The following is a 22,037-nucleotide window of genomic DNA, read 5'->3' as shown; positions in this document are numbered from 1 at the left end:
GCGCCGCTCACAGTCTCGACTCCTACTGTGCGTTTAGCATCGGCAGGAGAAACTGTATCGATACGTCGCCATGTTAACTTGAGGGTTTCGATTATTTTTCATATATCTGTCTACAGAATAAATCATAAAAAAATTGTATTAGGAATTTTGTAAAAACAGTGCTAATTAATTAGGCTTCTTATCAATTGATCTTATGTACCAAAACATGGAAATTAGTGAAAAATAATAATACACTTTTGTTCCTATTTTATACGATTAAATAGCTGAGTGATTAGAGAACCTGACTACCCGATCAGAGAAGATCGAGTGCACATAAATAAATAAATGAATATCATGAGGCGATTAAATATGTATTACGACCGGTAAGTCAAGTGGTTAGAAAGCCTGACTATGAAGCTTGAGGTTCCGGGTTCGATCCCCGGCCGGGGCAGAGATTTGTGTGAATAATACGAATGTTTGTTCTCGGGTCTTGGATGTTTGATATGTATATAAGTATGTATATCTGTTGCTTAGTACGCAAAGTACAAGCTTTGCTTAGTTTGGGACTAGGTTAATTGGTTGGTATAATATTTCATTTGATTTATGCATGTACTCGTATAATATCAATCAATCAATTTGTTGTGAAGAATTCAGGTACACACCTTTTCGAAAATACAAACTGAGACATGGATGCACAGAAAAACCAGAAAAAGAGACCAGCACTGGGAATCGAACCCAGGTCCTTAGCAATCCGTGTTGCGTGCTATAACCCCTAAACCACTGCTGGACAGGAATCTAGACACGAATTTTTCCTATGCACACATATCTCAGGTTGCTTATTTCTACTTTGCTGCTTAAGCAGCAGCACTAGCGACATCTATGTGGCGTCGACAGACATCTCACTCTTTCGGAACCAACCGCTCACCTAGACAAGAGATGTCGCTACTAAGCAAACAAATTATGATAAGTTTTTTGGAGGCTTTTTGTAATTTTTATTTCAACTCCATATTTGTTACTTTTACGGGTATCCCGTGAAACCATATCGAAAATGTGTTGGTACATACCTAATAATAATCGTTTTTTTTTTTAAGAATAGAAAAAAAAACATCTATCCATTTTGTATTCTTTTCCTTAAATATACTTAATTTGCATTCTTTGTAATCGTCAGGTAACAGGTATAAATTTTGGGACACATAATGTAGGAGTTTTTGAGGTTTTTAGGGCCACTTTAACTGAGGGTTTATACAATTTATGTTTATACTGACTCCGAACTGTGTTTGTATACACACTCGTATCTTGCCTTTTAGTAAAGAGAGCCTTATGTTTGTGAACAAAAGCGCAAACCTCCAAAATATACAAACCCGCCACAGTGAGAACGCAATGTTGAATGAGATATGGGCGACAAGATTCGATTGATCTTAGGTGATAGGTAGATGAATATTGCTCTGATACAACGTTTCTGAACCAAAAACAATATTTTAGATTTATCAACACATTTTCAATTTATAACTCAGCAGATAAACCAGCAGTTATAGTTAAGTTTAGCTTTAATTTGAACCCATATTGTTAAGTTACTTATGAGTATTGCATCAATCGAGTTGTCAAATGTACCAGCTCTACATTTACGTTCACAATGAAGTCACTCGTACACAAATAACGCTATCCTATATTATACTTCTTAACTGTTCGCACTAAGTAATAAACACAACTATTTTAATTACAGGCAAAACATACGCGCTGATGGCTTTGAAGACCATGCTAGTTCATCTCATACGCAAGTTCCGAGTAACAGCGGACTACAGCAAAGTTAAACGCAAATTTGACCTACTACTCAAATTTGTAGCTGGCCATGAGATTGCATTAGAATTAAGAAAGTAGTTTTAACTTAAGTCCTGAAGTTTTTTTTTAAGTCTCATGGGAATTTATTACAATCCAGTCATTTCAATTTGACTATCAGATCTTAACGTGGATGATGAATGAACGTGAATGGCCTTTTTCCGAAATTGTTTACTTATATTTTAGACAACAGCCGCGGTGTATTATAGGTCACTAGCTATTTATGCATCTTCTTCTTCTGACCGAAGAGTAACACTATTGTCGGTGGAGTAACTTCTACACATCCCTCCTTTGAGCCATCCTCTTGAACCCCTGATACGACGCGATCAAGACTTTCTCCTATATTTGATCGATGTGGCTGCTCCTCGTTCGACCTCTTCCTCTCTTCCCCTCAATCTGTCCTTCCGTTTCCTTTTGTTTATCTATTCGCTGAATAAATGTATAATAATAATGCCAACCAAAAATACAGTCGCACATTTTCTTTTTGGTTTTGATTGCTCAATACCAACAATACCGAAATATGAATCCAATCGCAAACCAAATGAGGTAGGTACTGTGATTAGATCACACAATGACATGTCATGCTCAGTGCGGATATTTTTTATATTATTACAGATCTTTGTTCATTACTTCTCCAATCTTTTTTTTGACACGTCCTGCACCGTCCGTCCGTCCGTGTCCTGTCCGTCTATACCTTATCATTATTTTTGGGCTAAAATGGAACTCTTATACTTAGTTTTGTCATAAATATCCCTCTGTCCGTCCGTATGTCCATAGATAAAAATCTAATGTATACATGGTGGCTCATTTAGATCGGTCAGTATGGGAAAGTCTGAATCTATAAGACATACGAAGATCTGTTCTTAGGAAACCATGTCATACTTGTTCTCAGTACGGGAGTCGAAACAGGTCGTTTTGAAAAAAAAAACTTACAATATTTCATTTGGATAGCGATAGTGTAGGTCATAATCAATAAATATTACTATGAAACACGATATCTAGAATGAATAAAATGCATTGTTTAAGTAGGCTGAATGATGTAAGTTTTATTTCTCAAAAGGTCCGTTTTTGGTCTCGCAGTGAGCGTAGAATAGATATTTATGTCTGTATCGTAATAAGTCTTAAACACGAGATTGGGTTTATGAAATGAGCGTAACGAGTTTATAATAGGGTCAGATGATGTTTTAAGGCCTATAATACGTACAATATTTTGCTATATCCATATATTAAATACTCTATCATCATGTTCGTCATTAGAATGACCTGCATTAACGAGTAGGTAGGTATGTATGCCCACGAGCTGCGTGCTGCGCACGCGACGACTGCTGCTGCAACGAGGCGTAGCCGAGTTTCATAATATGTATGGTCATTACATACAGTGTTCATAATAGAATAATGTCGTAATTGTCATTACTATATTTTACCTATTATTTACTATATATTAAATGTTATTTAAAATAAGTCCGCAGCAAGTGAACAACTGATTTTGACCTTATTTATGTACGAACTATGGTAGCTATGTCTGAACCACGAGCTGCGCCTGCTGAGAAACATAAACAGCATTTCAATAGTGTCTGAAATATTGATAATCTTAAAAATAATAATGTACCCGAACTATTAATAATAATTCTGGGATAAGATCTGCTACGAGTGCGCGTTTATACGAGTAAGATTATTATTGGAAAAAATAAAAAGACCACCTGAAGAGCACCAGATTTTACTATTACAAATAATAATCACAAATAAATAAAATAAACAACAAATAAATCGATATAACCATTCGGGAGATAAATTAGAACATTCGCTTAAATAAACAACTCTCACCCAAAACGCATAAACCTATTCAATTCCTAGGATAAAAAAGAATGTTCTGTATTACTTACGAGTATAACAGCTACTTATTTAATTATTCCAGTGACGCATTATTAATTAATAAGATTACCACATTAATGACGTACCTAATAATTTATCAAAATCTGTTATATATGTAAACTTAATGTATAATTCCAAAACCTCGCTTTTAGACTACGCCACCGTCGGATATAGAACAAACCTATAAATACAGGAACATTTCTCATCATTATAAACGTCTACTTCCTGCTCTCTACTGATATATAATGTCCGGAAGCCGGCCGCAGCATGATGTCCAGTTTCAGCTGCAACTTGGAGATGTCGGACTTAACCTTGAAGTTCCTGAGAAGGTGTACCAGAGTCGTCTTCATGGTCATAAGAGCATATTTCTTGCCTGTAGTTAGAGATAAACAATGCCTTGGATACAAATGTTCGTTAATGTTTATCAATGTTCATTAAAAGATTTAAGAAATTACCTACACATTCTAATACTGCAACACCCTTACTGGGTTGTATGTACTACTGACGTATTGTGCAATTTCATTAAATACAAAAATACATTGAGAACATTACATATACTACGAATTTGGGCGAGTTTAAATTGTTGTGTAATCTTATTTTTAGGAATCAAGAGAAAAAATAAATCAAACGGACCATTTCTTTTAAACTACTCAGTACTAACAATACCAAATTAGAGGGCTAAGCGCCTGCGCTAACTGACGCGGTTTGCACGGAGCGGATAGATGCCTATTAAAAATGGTAGGTATGTATGAGCATAGTAAAAGAGGACAAGTAGGCTCACTACCACAGAATAACTAATAGGACTACCGTACAGAAAGGACTCTCTCGAACAAAAGTCAAGTTTAGGTATAAATCGTTCCGTACTCTTACGACTTGCACGCGAAATTGAAACTCATCATGTTACACGAGCGTTCAAATTCTGTTGGGCACCGTTGACTCGAAACCGGTTTGGCGCCAAGAGCACAGGGTTCCCACTCCCGGTGAATAAAGATAACAGTGGGTATTAATATGAATTCAATAAACTATCTTTTTAATAAATGAGTAAATATACTTTAACCTACGAACATGACAACTAAGCACGACAATGATAACCTACTTATCTACCTACTACTTTTGCCTACTACAGATTTCCGTATTGGCGAAACAATGTCTTAATATCATTTCTGACCAACCAATTAAAGAATTTTATCACTACATAACTACAAACATACGAAACTATTACCAGGCAGGGACTTAAGAAATTAGAGAAGTAAAGAGAACGACCGGCCGCCGCTTGTCGTTGCACGCTGTTTTAACAGAATGTTTGTATATACCTACTTCATCATCATCATCATCCCAGCCTATATACGTCCCACTGCAGGGCACAGGCCTCCCCTCAGAATGAGAGGGCTTGGGCAGTAGTTCCCACGCGGGCCCAGTGCGGATTGGGAACTTCACACACACCATTGAATTGCTTCGCAGGTTTGTGCAGGTTTCCTCACGATGTTTTCCTTCACCGTAAAGCTCGTGGCAAATTTCAAATGTAGTTCCGCACATGAATTTCGAAAAACTCAGAGGTGCGAGCCAGGGTTTGAACCCACGATCCTCTGCTTGAGAGGCCATAGGTCAAACCACTCGGCCACCACGGCTTCTTTAAACATAATTACTTACTTATAAACAAACATTTGAGCAAACTTAGTTACTTAGGCAATTGTTATTTGTTTTAAAATGGGTCCACAGTGTTTACTTTTAGGTGAATTAAACGATATTCAATCAAAAAGGAATCGACTTTGATTGTGAAAAATACGAAAAACTATTAAATACCTGGGTAGGTAGGTACCTACGAGTAGTTACTACCTAATTATTTGTATTTCACAAAACTATATTCATTTAGACGCCCTAAAATGCTTATAATACCTAACAATCTTGTTCTCATTATGCACCTACTACACTTACAGAGTATTTAACTATAAGGTGTTTTAAACTAAATACAAGAAAATGGCTTCTTACCTATTAATATCTTTCGAAATTCTGAAAAATGATAATTCCGATTCCTGTACCTTCTATTTATCAATACATCCGTAAACACTACAATATACCTTAAACAAATTATGTCGTTTCGAAGTCATTAATGCAAAATAAAATAAGTAACTAAGTACACCACACTCATATACAAATCACGCGAGATGCGTCCAGCGTGCGAGCGAGCCTAGCTGCAACCCACTGCCGTGCACCTGTTGAAAAGGTGCGCCAGCCGAATGTACCTAAACTGCGGAGTGTCCAACCCCTGTCACTACGAATAAAAGTACATTGCGCGGCATAAATGTGTGCGCGCCGGTTGGCGCTGGTACGCACGCACCCGCCGCACGCACACACAGATAATTTAAGGAGGATTAAGTTTTCTTTAGTCAAGGCTGCGCTGCTGTTGCACGTTTATTTATTTATTTATTTATTTTAGGGATAATAAACAATTGTACATAATATATTACAATGTAAGTTACAATAAAGTGTTACTCTATGTACAATCAACGACATTATCCACATAGTACTGTGAAAGTATAATCGGTTGTCAAACATCGGACTGCTGTACATTTGAACTCAGTTCGATTTCAGCTCGCTCGTTAGCGTACCTACTCATACAGGTATTTTTTTGTATTAGGTATAGTTGTAAATTAGTGGTATATAAGTGTAGTGTAATAGTTTCGTGCAAGGACACATAAAAATAATAATAGATACCTACCTATCTATAAACAATATAGTTTAGTATTATGTGTAGGTAAACATGAGTAGTATGTATACCTACAGTCGCCATCACCATTCCAGCGAATTTATAAATAAAATTTTGAAATTAAGTATAATAATAATAATATAACGGCATAGAATCTGTCTGGTTTCTGTAGACACATACATTTAGACAGTTTTATGTTAACTTTCGTACTAAAATCTATAATAAGTAGACATCGACAACCCTAAGCGTCCGCGCCGGAGTAGGCAGTTAAGTCTCCTAACCCACAGGCACGCGCCCACCCCGTGCACTCGCGCCAGCCAGCGTAGGCAGGCCTTAAAATTTATTTCTGCGCTGATGAAGTCGTAGGCAAAAGCTAATTAAATACATATTATAACGGTCTAAACGTTATAATTTACCATTACGTATTTTATTTATATAAGCTTGTTATGTAGCATGGTTCAGTTCAGTACGTCACAACAAGGCCGGTCAGTAGTATAGGAAAAATTCGCACACAACATTAAGTGTCGTGGTGGCTGAACGGTCTGGCGGCTGCCTTCCATGCAGATAACCGAGGTTCAAATCTGGAGGCGGCCTATCTGTTTCCTTGTTTGTTTTAGTTTCTTTACAACAGGAGAATAACGTGACTCGTTGAAATTCAAGTTATAATAGATCAAAACAAACCACCCTCGCAAATTGGTATTTATACCCGGATTAAGGTCATAACCGTCCTGGGAGATAAGTCAGCTGTTGTGCTGTGCATAAGAAATAATTACGGAAACTATTTTTATTACGGAAATTATTCTAATTTTGTTTTTAAGTGCCCGAAGAAATGAAAAGGGCCTACCGAACTGCCCTTTTTATTATCCGTGGGACTCAATAATAGTTAGTGGTCGAGAGCTAGCCGGTGGCAATCAGGATTGGCAGGGTTCCTTACCGCCTACCCGCAAAAACCCTTCTGGCGTCCAACATTAGCTTATAAGTTATTTAATCTAAGATAGGTTTAGTTCTTCATATTTACAAGTTACAATATACATAGATTGATAACTGATAATGATTAAGTCTTATTTATCTCACCGCAACCCATAACAAGCTTTATTTCCAATTTTATAGGAGCCCGCCTATTTGTGCTATGGTTAGCGATTGGTCAAAGCAAAATTCTTTCTATTTATATTACCTATGCACATCCGTCTGCCAATACTGAAAGCAGCGAAGGCGGCCGGGTGCTCAGGGATCCTGGACTTGTCCAGCCAGCGGTCTGGGACGAAGTGTTCCACGTCGTCGCCCCACATCTTAAGTCGGTGCAGGGCGTGGATTGCGAGAAATGCACTCGATCCAGCAGGCAGGGTGCAGTTCTCTGTGAAAACGTAATTCAAAAGCTCTTAATTATATTCGGTACGTTCGTAGGAACAAATTGTAAGAAGAAAAACTGTTTATAAAAAACAATCAAAATAGATCAATAAAACTAAAAATTTATAATTATATAAATTATATAATACAGTTATAATAATAAAAATATTCTGATTCTAAATAATGCATGAACAATAAAAGGTACATAGTAAGTGAACAATTGCTTACACTGTTGATATTTCATTTCCTCCCCATCGAATCGAATATCTCAAAACTACGTATGTTCAAACTTTAAAAAATCATAAAAAAATAAGTTTTCAACTTAGAGACCTGACTCTTTTTGTATTAAAAAGAGCATCTTTTACACTATACGCTGGTACCAAAAACTGAGTACCGCGGAACTGGTCCCTTTTGCCTGACAACGACACAGTTTGATATAATTATTTTTGTCACAAGGGAGCAAAATGGTGTATTTACGGCGAGGGCGTACATTGAATCCAGAATGTAGCGAAGGATTCTACAATAGAATCCTGAGCGTAGCGAGGGATTCTAAAGTAGAATCCTGAGCGTAATGAGGGATTCAAGTCTTAACGCCCAAGATGAAAATAATTTTGCACCCGAGTGGCTCATACAACTTTTCACACCGAGCGTTAAGAAACTTGAAAAAAAACAAATTCTAAATATTATTAAAGAACAACCAGCATAGAAAATGGCGTAGCTTTACAATTATCAACTTCAAAAAATGGCATTTGCAATAAAATACTTAGAAAAGCCTTGAACAGAAAAGATGCACTTTGCTCCCTCTCGTCAGGGAGGAAAAGTTACTTTTCTGAAGGAGAGGTGTGAAAAAAATATTACTTAGTTGAACGTCCTCTGTTAATCTTCTGCCAACGAACGGAGCAATAGGGTACAGTCGCATAGTTTCTTTCAGCACCGCTTCTAGAAACACCAGCTTGGGCAAGTCTTGTTTTTCCACGTCCCTGTCGCCTAGCACCTCAAGGATTCTAAACAAGCAAGAACAGTTTTTTACTTTTATCCATTCTTCTTGTAAGGCTACGTCAACGACCGTGCGCTAGATTATGCTCACTCTTCAAATATACGTTCTTGTATCTCAGGATGCGACCCCAGCAGTATCAAAGCGTAGACAATAGTGCTGGCCGATGTGTCTTGACCAGCCAAGATGATGTTTGTCGTTTCATTTATTATCTCTTGATCCGACAACACACTTTTCTCGCCAGAATATTCCATTATTAAATCTATAAATGCTTTAAATTTTCTCCCTGTCAACAACACAAAAAGAGAAATTTCATCAAAAAAATATAAATTGCGTGCAGATAATAGAGATGAATTCTTTAGATCCACGATCAAAGTTAGCGTACCACTGGTGCTGGTGGTGGTGGTGGTGGTGACAGGTGGTAGGACCTTGTGCAAGGTCCGCCTGGATTGCTACCACCATCTTGCTCGCTTGCGCATCCTGCCGCGAAGTAGCAGTGCTTGCACTGTTGTGTTTCGGCGTGGAGAGTAAAACAGCCGGTGAAATTACTGACACGTGAGGTATCCCATCTTAGGCCTCTAGGTTGGCAACGCGTCTGCAATACCCCTGGTGTTGCAGATGTTTATGAGCGGTGGTGATCTCTTACCATCAGGAGACCCACTAGCTGGTTTGCCATCCAGTCAAATAAAAAAAAATCGATTTTCGATGTCCGGGGGCTAATTTCAATGGACTTTATAGAAGAGATTTTTTTTCAAAGGTACGAGAGCTGCCTTTTAAGTTCTGTCGTTTGCAAACATCCAGTGATTATTAAAAAAAAAACTAGTATCATCTTAAATTTAATTTGAATTTAGAATTCGAAAACAAAAGAATGACTCAAGATCGGCCGAACCGTTTTAGTACAGCGTCGGTTCAAAGTCGACAAGTCAGTTGTGAAAATGGAAATTTCGAAGGAAAATTTACGTGCGATAATTTTTTAAAACTTCAAAAGGGGTTTAACGCGTTTTCAGTGCTTTGAAGAGCTGACTACGGTGTTTAATAATAAAGCACCATGCATCCGGACTGTGGAACGCTGGTATTTAGAATTTCTAAGTGGTTTAGTCTTAGGCACCGTGAAGGCCGACCAAAAACAGCCGTAACCCAGGAGAACATTGATGCTGTACGGCAACTGATCGTCGAAGATCGCCATGCGACATACCGTGAGATAGTAGCTTTATTAAGCATTTCAGGGACCAGTGTTCTTAATATTTTGCATGATCACTTAGGCGTAAAAAAATTGATCTCACGCTGGATACCACATTTACTTAGTGAAGAAAAAAAAATGGCTCGCGTTAGATGGTGTTGCAAAACTCTGCGGCAATTCAACCAAGGAGACTCTAAACACGTTTATGACATTATCAGTGGTGACGAATCTTGGATAATTATATGCCTACGATCCGGATTTTAAACAGCAGTCGACTGTTTGGGTGTTCCAAGATGAGCCAAAACCGACCAAAGTAATGCGCTCACGGAGCACTTCGAAAGAAATGGTCACCACGTAGCGAAAAAGATTCCAAAAAAACAATCTTAATTTGATTGCTTAATAACGACATCTCTTGTCCGGGTGAGCGGTTAGTTCCAATGGGGTGCTGTAAGTTTCTCGATGAGGGCTACAGCATAGATGTCGCTAGTGTCGCTACGACTAAATAAAGAAAACAAACACGCTGAGATATGTGGTGCATAGGAGAAATTCGAGTCTGTATCACTTTCTAGTGGTGGTGTAGTGGTATAGCACGTGGCACGAAATGCCGAGGAACTGGGTTCGATTCCCAGCGCTGGTTTTATTTTTCTGGTTTTTCTATGCATCTATAATTTCAGTTTGTATTTTCGATAAAAAAATTATCATTATTTGTATTATTTTATTATTATTTAACATATTTTTTATTTCTCTGTCGTCAGTTTCTGATTCCTCTAGGCACAAAAATTAAAAACTTTATTATTTTCTAAATGGTTTCATAATAATGAGCGCCAAAACAATATTTATGTTTCTGAACAAAATAAATGTACTTTCACTGGATTATGATTTTTTTTGTCAAATACTTTAAAAAAAATACGAGTGGAATAATAAGGCTAAAATCACGACCTCGAAGAATCACAAAAACATTCATACTCGTAGGTATGAAACTGCTTACCTGAGTTTTCACCAACGTTAGATGTACCATTTAGCATTTCATTTCTCTTTTTTTCAAGTACCTGGAAATAAAAATCTATACTAAATATACAGCTCTTAATCCTACTTATATTATAAATGCGAAAGTTTGTGAATATGATTGTTACTTCTTCACGCTGAAACGGCTAGACGGATTTGAATGAAATTTGGCAAAAAGTTAGTTTATAAACTGGATTAAAACATAGGAAAGTCATCCCGATCTTCCCACAGGATAAGGATAAAGTCTCGAAATAAGAACCGCTGGGCTTAGAGTCATGAAAGGACGCCGGACCTAAAGTATGGAAAATGTGGTTTCAGCACAGAATATATAATAGTACCAACGTACAGAATGGCCACGCTCCGCCCCGCACCGGTTCGAGTTACCCCACCCCTCAAGCGCAGATTGCAGGAAAACCGCAGGAAAGCAGTCGGGTGCGCAACGCGATGTATGTCGGCCGCACGGCACTAAGTTTGGGAGCAATAATTTTGTGAAATGGTAACGGTACCCTAGCTACTTCTTTTTTCTAAAGAAATAATGATTTCTGAAATTATCGCGATTAATATACGAAACTATCTACCGAATAATTCGTTTAAGTTTGTTGTCGTATATCTATTTTAATTGAAAATAATAATGCTTAAATACACAGAAAGACACATTTTAAGTAGGTTTAAATAAATAGGTAAGATTAACGATTACATTTATTTGCACTATCTAAGCCATACCTACATAATATAAGTACCTTTAAATGGCATTGGTAGCACTTATTAGGGTTTTGCGATAGTCAGCCCTATGTATCTTACGCACACATTAACGCGTGTACAGACATCGACGCGCCTATGTAGATTCAAGAACGCGTATTCTGTACGGCGTGGCTGCCGTGTGGTTTCAGTTAAGTAAGAGCGTTTATACCTGTTGAGCTGGCAACTTTGCATTTTTGTTCGTTTTTTTCTCCATTCTTTCATAAAAATTGAATAAAAATTAAAAATGAAGTCTGATAGAACTCTGCTTAACCGTTAATAAACATATAATTTTTATCGTTTTTAAATAATATAAAAGTCTATCACGAATAATTATTGGAGTAGACACATTAACTTGTCTACTCCAATAATTATTCGTGATAGACTTTTATATTTTTAACTATGGTTAACAGGAAATTAAAGTAAATATGTTGTATTTTTTAGCGGTCCCCCGACACCGACAACGCTTCGATAAAAAAAATATTACTATTATTATAGTTTTTTATACTAAATTAACTTAGGCTAATTTTGCAGGAAATCAGCATAGTTCCCGCGGGATAGGGATAAACGAATTCTTCGCAGATGAAGTCGCGGGCAACAGCTAGGTAGTACATAATTATTATTTACTTTTTAAGTGTCTTTTTGGCGGCGTTTTTTTTTTATTTTTGCTGGCATTGTTTTGTGTCGGGGGTTTTTTAAATTTATAATTTAAGTTTTTCATTTTTTTATTTTATGTTTTTTAAACTGGTATATAATTTTTTCAAGAGTATACTGGTGTGCTGGATATCCTGGCTGCAGCATCAGCTCGTCTTGTTGGCACCACTGCGTTGTATGTAGAATCAATTACTGATCAAAATGAATGCAAACACGAGATATGTGCTATTATTTTTTATAAAGTGTACTAGTGTGCTGGATATTCTGGCTGCAGCATCAGCTCGTCGTATTGCCTCCATTGCATTGTATGTAGAATCAAATACTGATCAAAAAGAATCAAACACGATATATCTGCTATGGTTTTATTAAGAGTATACTGGTGTTCTGGATATCATGGCTGCAGCATCAGGCAGAGAATTCCATAATCTTGCATAGTTATATAGCATACATGGGTGTTTCAAATTTTAGGTCCCAAATATGCTTGAAAGTAAAGTACATACCCATTATGCGTCTAAGATTCCTACCGCCTGAGAGCTGATGATCTTGAAACGGCTGAACCGATTTTGATAAAACATGTCTAAGATCCATCGCTGGAAAATCTGCTTTGAAAAAAAAACGCCATTCAAATCGGTCCACCCGTTTAGGAGCTACGGTGCCACAGACAGACACACAGACAAACATAGCGGTCAAACTTATAACACCCCTCTTTTTGCGTCGGGGTTCAAAAATGGCTCGTTTTATGCTCTTGTTGTACAATCTACTATTTTTTAATTGTGAACCTAATTAGTACCTAAACTTCAGCACAAACCAAAAGCAGCAGAAAACATCAGTGATTTGCGAAACAGTTTTTAAATTAGTATTTTTTTTATATATTTTGATGCTACATAATGATACTCACCGCATAAGTGACGTCATTGACAATCTTAATGTATTTCTCTTGTTTCTTTCGAATGGTACTAAAATAGAAAATAAGGCTGTTGTGCAACCAAAACTTCGTGAGCTTCTGTGTAAGCATATCTGCCAGTTCTTCGATAGCATTTAAGTATTCAGTACTGTTCACAGAATCGGCAGCACCTCCCATGGCCGTAACTAAAAAAAATGTTGTAACTGAGTACCTATTGTACCCACGGAATCGAGATGTTGCTCATGCATATAAAAAATTTGTTGCATATAAGCATTTGTTGCAATTCATTGTAACTGATTTACACCTGAGATTGCTTTTTTATATCGTAAAAAAGCATATAATAAATAAATTCAATTTCAACGTAATTATTATAAAAATATCGTGTCACAGTGTTTGTAACCAAACTCCTCCGAAACGGCTTAACCGATTTTTATGATTCTTGTTTTTTAGTATATTCGGTAGGTCTGAGAATAGGACGTAAACTATTTTTCATACTTCTACGTGGATGTAGTCCTGCGTCGGGCTAGACTCTCGTTAGTAATCCCCTTCTTATGCCCCTTAATGCATAATGTACTATTGTTAGGGTACTAGGCAACGGATAAACATACTTAAATACATATTAAACACCCAAGACTCGAGAGCAAACATTTGTATTTTTTTATCTGCCCCGACCGGGGATCGAACCCGGGACCTCAAGCTTCGTATTGTATTGTAAAACTCTTTATTGTACATAAAAACACATGAAAATAATAGAACACAGGATAATAAGAAGTACAAAGGCGAACTTATCCCTTAAAGGGATCTCTTCCAGTTAACCTTTGAACGATTGACGGGATATCTGACACAAGAGTAGACACTACAAGTTCAATGAAAAGACAAAAGAACCGAAAGGGTTTATCAGGCTAAGGAAGAACATGTGGCCCCTGTGAGGAATAGTTGAATTGGTGAATGTCAATTGTTTGTCACCTCATTACTAGTAATCACTCCAACTTTCAGCCCTCTATCTTGAACTGTCACAGAGATAATGTCAAAAATATGTTTCCTTAACATTTTTTTTTCAAACTCGTTTTTCTCCTAATCCATAGCAGCTAAAGCGTCGAAACAAAATCACAGATACGTGGTTTGAGTGGGAGTATACCTTACAATTTTATTAATATTTTATACGTGAAAAATAAAAATAAAAAATGACAATTTATTTTCTGACACCTTTTAACAAGTTTTTTTGAAGGTAAAACTATGAAAAAAATCATATAAACTGTAAATAGTATTAGCTACTACCATACGAAAAATCAATTGATTATAATTGGTGCAACATACTGAAAAAAATAAAACAAAACTAGTTAAGGTATTCAAACACAGCAGCAGTTCAGTAACCTTTTGTGACAGCCATACGTCAAATTCAAAATAATACACTCTTTGTTGCTAGGCAACGAATATGAAACTTTAAAAGCGAACCTTCAGAAGGCTACAATCTTGATAAGTACTTGAATACTTTAATAGGACTAATATTCGAAGGTACGAAATACTTAAAAAAAAAAACGCTGCAATGTGGCCGCAGCTAAATATTATACGAGACGTTTTTGCTACAGTTGGATCTAGTCTTGATTAAGACTAATATCTTGAGAAAGATTAGGTATCCTGCATCAAACTTCAAAAACTTACAGCAAATTGTTTCCAGTCCGAGAGAACCTATGTACGGCCAAAAGTTAAACGGTTTTTTGCCAACCTCCTGGCTTAAAGAATTAACCAGCTTCTTGGCTTGGGAGTTAAATATGCCAATAAAACCGTCTAGAACTTCTTGATTAAACGCTGGTGACAGCAACTTTCGATGTACCTTCCATATAGGCACTGAAATATGTGGAAGTCATAGTTAAAATCTTGCCCCCTATAGTGCTAGCGGTACGCCAAAAAATGCTGCACATGGTGTTAAAAGCATGAAAATCGGAACGATTGATCTTTAGGCCATATGGATCAATTTGACCCGTAGCACGAAAAAAAACAAATAAAGGAGAGGAGTTATGACATCATCTTTTTTGTATGGTAAAAAAAAAAACATTTTTGTTCTGAAACCTATCGTGTGTGGTATCTTGAAAGGGCTTACTAAGCCGATTTTAAAAATATATCACATCATGATATTTCAGTCACTTGTTTTAAATTAAAATAAAAGTAATTTTCAAAACATACCAAGTTTGGGCTCCTCCAGAGATATGATGCGGTTGATGTGGTAAAATGATATGTAATAGCCTCATATCCAACCCCAAGAAAGCAATTTTATAAATACTTACATTTTAGTCACGACAACTAAATGAACCTACACTCGACGGGGCTGCGTCGTTTTATTACAGAGTTCCTATGGCCACCTTCAAGATTCATGTCATAATAATATTGCATTGTCATCCAATGTACAGCCAATCCAATGTATGCAAATTTTCAGCTTCATCGGAAATCAGGAAGTGTGTCAAATTTAAAGTGCAAGATTTAACCCACATATGTATTATACATTAAGCATTGCAAGTTAAATAAAAGCTTTTAATATAAATATGATTGAAAACTTCTTGCATTAGTATTTAACTATTTATCATCCTCAGGGTCTAAAATTGAACTTTATATACATGTTTCAACTAATTGTGCTTTTATCAAATTTTGAAATATTAAAAATAAAATACTAAATGTAATTATTTTCAAAATTGCTTTCTTGGGGTTGGTTATAAGGCTATATTATCTATCATTTTAGGTATATTTTACAAATAATGATTCAACCGCATCATATCTGGAGGAGCCCAAACTTGGTATGTTTTGAAAATGATTTTTATTTTAATTTAGAACAAGTGACTAAAACATAATAATGTGATATATTTTTAGAATTGACTTAGTAAGCCCTTTCATTAGATACCACACACGATAGGTTTCAGAACAAAAATGTTATTTTTCCCATACAAAAAAGATGACGTCATCACATGCTACGGGTCAAATTGATTCATATGGCCTAAAGATCAATCAACACACATGTGCAGCATTTTGATGAATTTCGGGGCGTACCTACCGCTAGCACTACTAAGCGGAATAGCGTACCTATACCTAGTTAGTGCCATCCACGAAGACGCGTGATTTTGTCAAAATTAATCATTAATAACATTGTAATAAGAACCACGGCACGCGTCATCGTGAATGACTCTACCTAGTTGTCACCATAAAACATTTCGTCACTACTTTAAAGAAACTCGTACCTCAAAATAGATAATTTTTCTGAGTGTACTTTATGAACATTACATCAAGGTTCAATTTTGTTGACATATTGATTTTAGATACGAGATTTTTTAAATGGCTTTGGTATCGTCAGGTTCGTTTGACTTTACCAAGACTGTAACGTCAAACGAAAATGCGATTAACTTGTTATGTTATGTTTAACCAATTACTACAATAATACGAGTAATAAATAATACATGTAGTACTTACAATGAAGCCTAATGCTGATCGTTAGTTAACATTTTGATAGAATGTTTGTTTCTTTACCTAATTTGAATAAGGCATATTAGTTAACAAAAAAAAACACAAACGTGACATAAATGTCAAAGTTGACAAACCTCCATTATACTATTGTATTTTTCACCTATAATGAGTTATGTGACACTTGAAAATTTTCCGATTTACTCATTAGTATGCGCAAAATATAGTATAGTTTCGCAAAATATTTTTTAAAAAATAATTTATACTCGTATTTTGAAGCAGAATAAAAAAAAAACTTTTTTAAATATATAGCAATATCAGTGTCCATTAAATAGACTCCATCGAATACGATAGAAAAATATTTATTTATTTAAATGACGCAATGTGTGAAACGGAACAGAATAGTGAAGTGACACAACATTATCGGCAATTGCCGCGGTTCATTATTCGATAACAGTGAACACCAAGATATTTTATTTTTTTAAACAAAACTTGCAAGATTTTCTAAATGCGGTAACAACACTTCACCACCATTTACGGCTTACAAAATGCTTAAGATGCTGGAGGAGACGTGCCAACATGTACCTAGCAAAAACTGGGCGAAAGTCCACCACAAGTGGGGTGTCTGTACCTAATTCTTACTTATACGAAATAAAGATTTATTATTATTATTATTATTTAAGTGGTTGAAAAAACAAAAAATATTATACTACAGGACTGTGAGCATTTTGTTTGGATAGTCAGGTTGCAAGATGAATAATAATTGATCATCAAGTAATGTAGTAATGAGGGTGCAATTTCTTCTGAAAGTGGTGAATTAATAAATATTTGTATTTTTTGTTTTATTTAAACATATTGATAAGCACAACATACAATACTTTATATTCTATAGGTATTATGGTAGGTAGGTTTATATTTTATGTGTTTGCCGACCATTTTTTGCTATGAAAACTGCACGTTGACAACGATCTCTATTAGCTGATGTAACCAGACTTTACACGTTCTACGCGAATGAAGCCGTGGGCGGAAAACTGGAAAAATATATATTTTTTAAATACAATGCAACTTCTTCAAAAATATGCACTAATAACTGTTAGAAAAATCGACAGTTCACTCGATAAATGGTACATCTCTAAAACTGTCGAGCTCGAAACGTCACAGAACTCATCATAGGTGAAAAATACAATAGGTGCAAACTGATAGCTAGATAGTAATTCACTCGATTCGTATAGCAATTAATTCATCGTCTTCATCATGCTTAACACCAAATAATACAATACCCACTAGCTTTTACGCTTCTATCATTTTACTTTCCATTTAGTGGTAAAATTATTATATTTACATTACACAATTAACACATTTTATGTAAAATTAAAATAAACAAAATAAAATCAACCTAAACCTATAATATAAACTACAAACTAAGACCTAAACTACAACCTAAAAATCGGTCAAGTGCGAGTGCGAGCGACTCGCGCATGAAGGGTTCCGCACCTCCTCCTCCGCACCCCCGCACCTCCTGGTTCAGTAATAGTTTTTTGTAAAAAAATCGAATACAAGCATTTTTGCTGGCGGTACTTTTTGCCCCTGGTTACCAAAGTAGGTAGTCGTCAAGCCGAATCAAATGAGACCAAAATCGATGCAGTCGTGTCGTTTTATTACAGAGTTCTTATGGCCAACATCTAACTTCATCATCAGATCAGCTCTACGTCATAATAATATTGCATTGTCATCGGATTAATACATGCATGCAAAATTTCAGCTCAATCGGTTGAAGATATCCACTTCAAATTAAGTTAAAATATTAATTTCACCCGAACAAACATAACTAGTTACATTACATTACAAGTTAATTAAATCATATCACCAAAATGTTATCACTAGGTGCAAGTATTTTGAATAAAAACCAATTTTTAATTTTCATCCTCTTCGGCTGTCGCCCTCTCGGAGGCTGAATAGCGCTTCAGACTCTTGCCATGCGCAGCAGCAGAAAAAAAAATAGCTGTCAGTTTGGTTCATTCGCGGGAAATTCAGTGGACTTCGTATGTTGTGTAATTAAATAATAAGAAGCTCGACTAGTGTGAATAAATTTTAAACTGTATTATAAACCTTGTAAATAGTGTTAAATACTTAGTATGTTTTTTTTAGTGTAAAAAACAATAGGTAAACACGGTGTGGATTTGGCGAGCGCTTTATCAAAGTTGCTAGCTTCATTGAGGTTTGTGGTTCATAAATTGCTTTATTAATTTTGCACAAAAACGAATAAACCACACAATCATACAGTCACTATATTATATTATCGAAGCTTTTATAAAACATCATTAAAATCGCAAACTTAAAAGGTTCAACCGAAATAGCTAGTCGTTGCTAGGCGACTCGGTCGCCTTAGCAACGGCTAAAAACGTCTAGAAACCAAAAAACGCTGAAAAAAAAACTTTTCTTGTATGACGACCCCCTTTAATTTGTAACTTTACTTTATTTTTAGTATTTTTTTGTTATAGTGGCCACAGGTATACATAATCTGTGAAAATTTCAAGTGTCTAACTTTTACGGCTTACGGATAGAGCCCTGTGACAGACGGATAGACAGACAGACAGACAGCAGAGTCTCAGTAATGGGGTCCCGTTGGCACCATTTGGGTACGGAACCCTAAAAACCACCATTCCGCGTCGTACCCGGCTCAAAGGTGCCCATAAGGCCAGCCGCATTTCCCCGCTGTAAGGCCAGCGCCACCTGCTGAACCAGGTACGACCCGGAGCGGGGGTCGCAACCCCAAAACCACCCACCCCCCCTCTCCATCCCCTGGTCAAATTAAAAAGAGATGTTCATTTTAGACAAGATATCAATTTTAAACCCGAATTATTGATAAGCTGTGGTCGGGCGCCTGAATATATCACGTGTCGAGTTGGTGCTTCTCTCCTCTTGACAATTTACTGATGTGCTTACCAGGTGCTATCAGCATTCCGTTGCCTAGTAAGGGTTTCATGAACTCGTAGATGAAATTTTTCTCCAAACTAGCGTTAGACAAGGTCAAACAATCATCCGGGTCAGAAATCACTGTGAAACAAATATGGAACCTTAAAAGGACTTGATTAAAAAGTAATAGGCTGACTATCCAATTATCAATACCAACTTATTGTACATCTATTGTAGTCGATCAGTGGTTTTGTTAAAAGTTTTTATCTAACTCCTTTTATTTAGTTACCCGGGTGCTGCAAGTATGTTATTATATTTAAAAATCTTCAAATGCAGTTTTGTTTCTTTCAAAAAACTAATGTTTCCTTTCAGTAAACTGTCCTATCTTCAGCATTTTGACTACTTTTCTTCCGAGTTGTGTTAAAAATTCCAACCTGTACAGTCACCAGCACCAATATCTGACACAACAAGCGTGCATAAATATCTGATACGACTCTATTTCTATGGCCGGAAGGACTTGACAGATATTTTTGCACACTCCTTTGGCAGATATTAATGCTACTGACTGTACTTATAGTAAATAAGCGACCCGCTCCGGCTTCTCACAGATGTAGGTATTTGTAGTTAGTGTAAAAAAAAACACAATTTTCGGTGACTATGTTGCTAAATATTACTGAAATATAATTTTTTTAACCTGATCACCGATTAAAAATCATCTTGTATAATTGTGCATGTTAATAATAAATACTTTTGTGAAAAAACATTTACTTTATAATGAATCAACATAACGGTCCGTTGCATAGTTTAGAAGAAATTAGCGGAAATACAGACATGAGCAGAGAGCCACTTTGTTTTATTATAAATACAATGTGATAGGAAAAGAAAGAGATTTTACTTACAGTAATTTTGTGTCCATCCTATCTTTAATCCGGTAACACCGCCACAAGAATTACTATAACTACAGATATCTTTGCACAATTCAAATAAAGCTGAAATCAAAAATTACAGGTTAACACACCTGATATTAAAAGCACCTGAAAGTAAAAAGTAAAAAAAGAGTACTTAGTTAACATTAAAGTATTGTAACTTGGATTAATTACACTAAAACTGGACAAGAGCATGTCCAAGATAGGGTTCTGTAGCCATTACAATAAAATGAAGTAATATTTTTCTATGAATTTTGTTTGGAATATTCAAAGTTAAGGTATATGGCTGCAATTTACTCTTGAACTACTAAAAATTGTCAAATAAAATTTGCCGTTTTAGTTTTCCTCGTAAGTTTGATATACAACTACCATCAAGAGCATTTTTTCAAAATTTTCAAACCAACAGTATAGCTTTTCGAGAGGGGGACGGGACGATCGTTTTTAATGAAAAATTTAAGAATAAGAAACATTTATTTCATAACTGACATAATCAATAGAAGAAGCATAAAAATTCCAATAAGAATCAAATTACTTTGTTATGAAAAAGCAGCAATTTGCTCTTATCTTTAAAGTTTAATATTTCGCAAACGGATAAAGTTGATAAATGAATCAAAAAATCGTTTATAATCCACACTGAATTTCTAAATACAGCTAAATAAAGCCATTTCGTCCGGGAGGAGCTTCATGCCCAGCAGAGAGCCGATTGTTAAACTAGAGGGCGTATTGTCTAATGCCCAGTTCACATTATTTCAGTAAAACCGTTCCAGCAGCATGACACTGCGGTGCTCGATCGATCTTGTGTAACACGTTTGGATTGTGACCCCACGATGTATCGCTCCTGGCACGATGCAATAATGTGAACCTGGCATAACGCGCTGACGTTTGCGATTGCGTCTTATGTCGTGTGACAGAAAGAAGTGATGAAACCGATAGTGTTTCGAAGTGATAGACAATCTAGGCCTCAGTAAAATTGACTTTACTTACCGACGCTATTTCCACTGGCAAATAAGTGGCCGTGTCCAATGAGAGGCAAGGCTCCCGGGTACTGTGGGGGCTGGGGCCCCTTGTGAGTCCTAGACCGGGACACTAATACGTCGACGATGAAATAAATCGCCATAAGAGCTATAACCACAGCTATCCACATATTTTATTCTGCACATACGCAAGTGACGGCTTCCTAACACGAAATAATTTTAACAATGGCCTTTTTTATTTAAACCAAAAATATGCTGTAAATAATATGCCAAGACTCAAAATGTCATAAAAAGTTAAAACCTGTAAGAAGGTGAACACATATGAAAACAAGTTATGTTTAACTAAAAGCATACGTAAGTAATATGGTATTTTACATGACCTGTGTCTTTACTTTACATTCTTAGTTACCTACTGAGTTGAGTTTATTGAAGCCGAGTTTAGACCTACAAGAAAAATCGTGCGGAACTAATAATTTACAACTCGGAATGTACGCGCAATAATACGACGTGATATTTCGAAGCATTATTACTTTCGATTATGCCATACAATATCATGGT

The 22,037-nt window shown here is 36.1% G+C and overlaps 2 protein-coding genes across 2 annotated transcripts in view; one reads left to right on the top strand and one right to left on the bottom strand.

The window, feature by feature from the left end:
• Positions 1–2,444, top strand: part of LOC141442340 (cytochrome P450 4c3-like) — a 37,596-nt gene extending 35,152 nt beyond the window's left edge. The window contains exon 11 of the mRNA XM_074107302.1: positions 1,703–2,444. Coding sequence (XP_073963403.1) covers positions 1,703–1,857 — 155 coding nt within the window. The 3' untranslated portion in view covers positions 1,858–2,444. The remainder of the gene's footprint in view (positions 1–1,702) is intronic.
• Positions 2,445–3,516: 1,072 nt separating this feature from the next.
• On the bottom strand, positions 3,517–21,798 carry LOC141442342 (cytochrome P450 4C1-like). Its single transcript, XM_074107305.1, has 10 exons — positions 21,490–21,798; positions 20,479–20,568; positions 19,610–19,720; positions 14,879–15,064; positions 13,211–13,401; positions 10,904–10,964; positions 8,829–9,021; positions 8,600–8,745; positions 7,569–7,748; positions 3,517–4,060 (listed from the first exon to the last, which is right to left on the bottom strand). The coding sequence occupies exons 1-10, from the start codon at positions 21,647–21,649 to the stop codon at positions 3,906–3,908; spliced, it is 1,473 nt and encodes a 490-aa protein (XP_073963406.1). The 5' UTR covers positions 21,650–21,798; the 3' UTR covers positions 3,517–3,905.
• Between the last annotated feature and the right edge of the window lie 239 nt (positions 21,799–22,037).

This window comes from Choristoneura fumiferana, chromosome 25, assembly GCF_025370935.1.
Source record: "Choristoneura fumiferana chromosome 25, NRCan_CFum_1, whole genome shotgun sequence".
In the NCBI taxonomy this organism is placed as follows: domain Eukaryota; kingdom Metazoa; phylum Arthropoda; class Insecta; order Lepidoptera; family Tortricidae; genus Choristoneura; species Choristoneura fumiferana.
The sequence above is the reverse complement of the archived record's forward strand: the minus strand, read 5'-3'. Positions and strand labels throughout refer to the sequence as shown.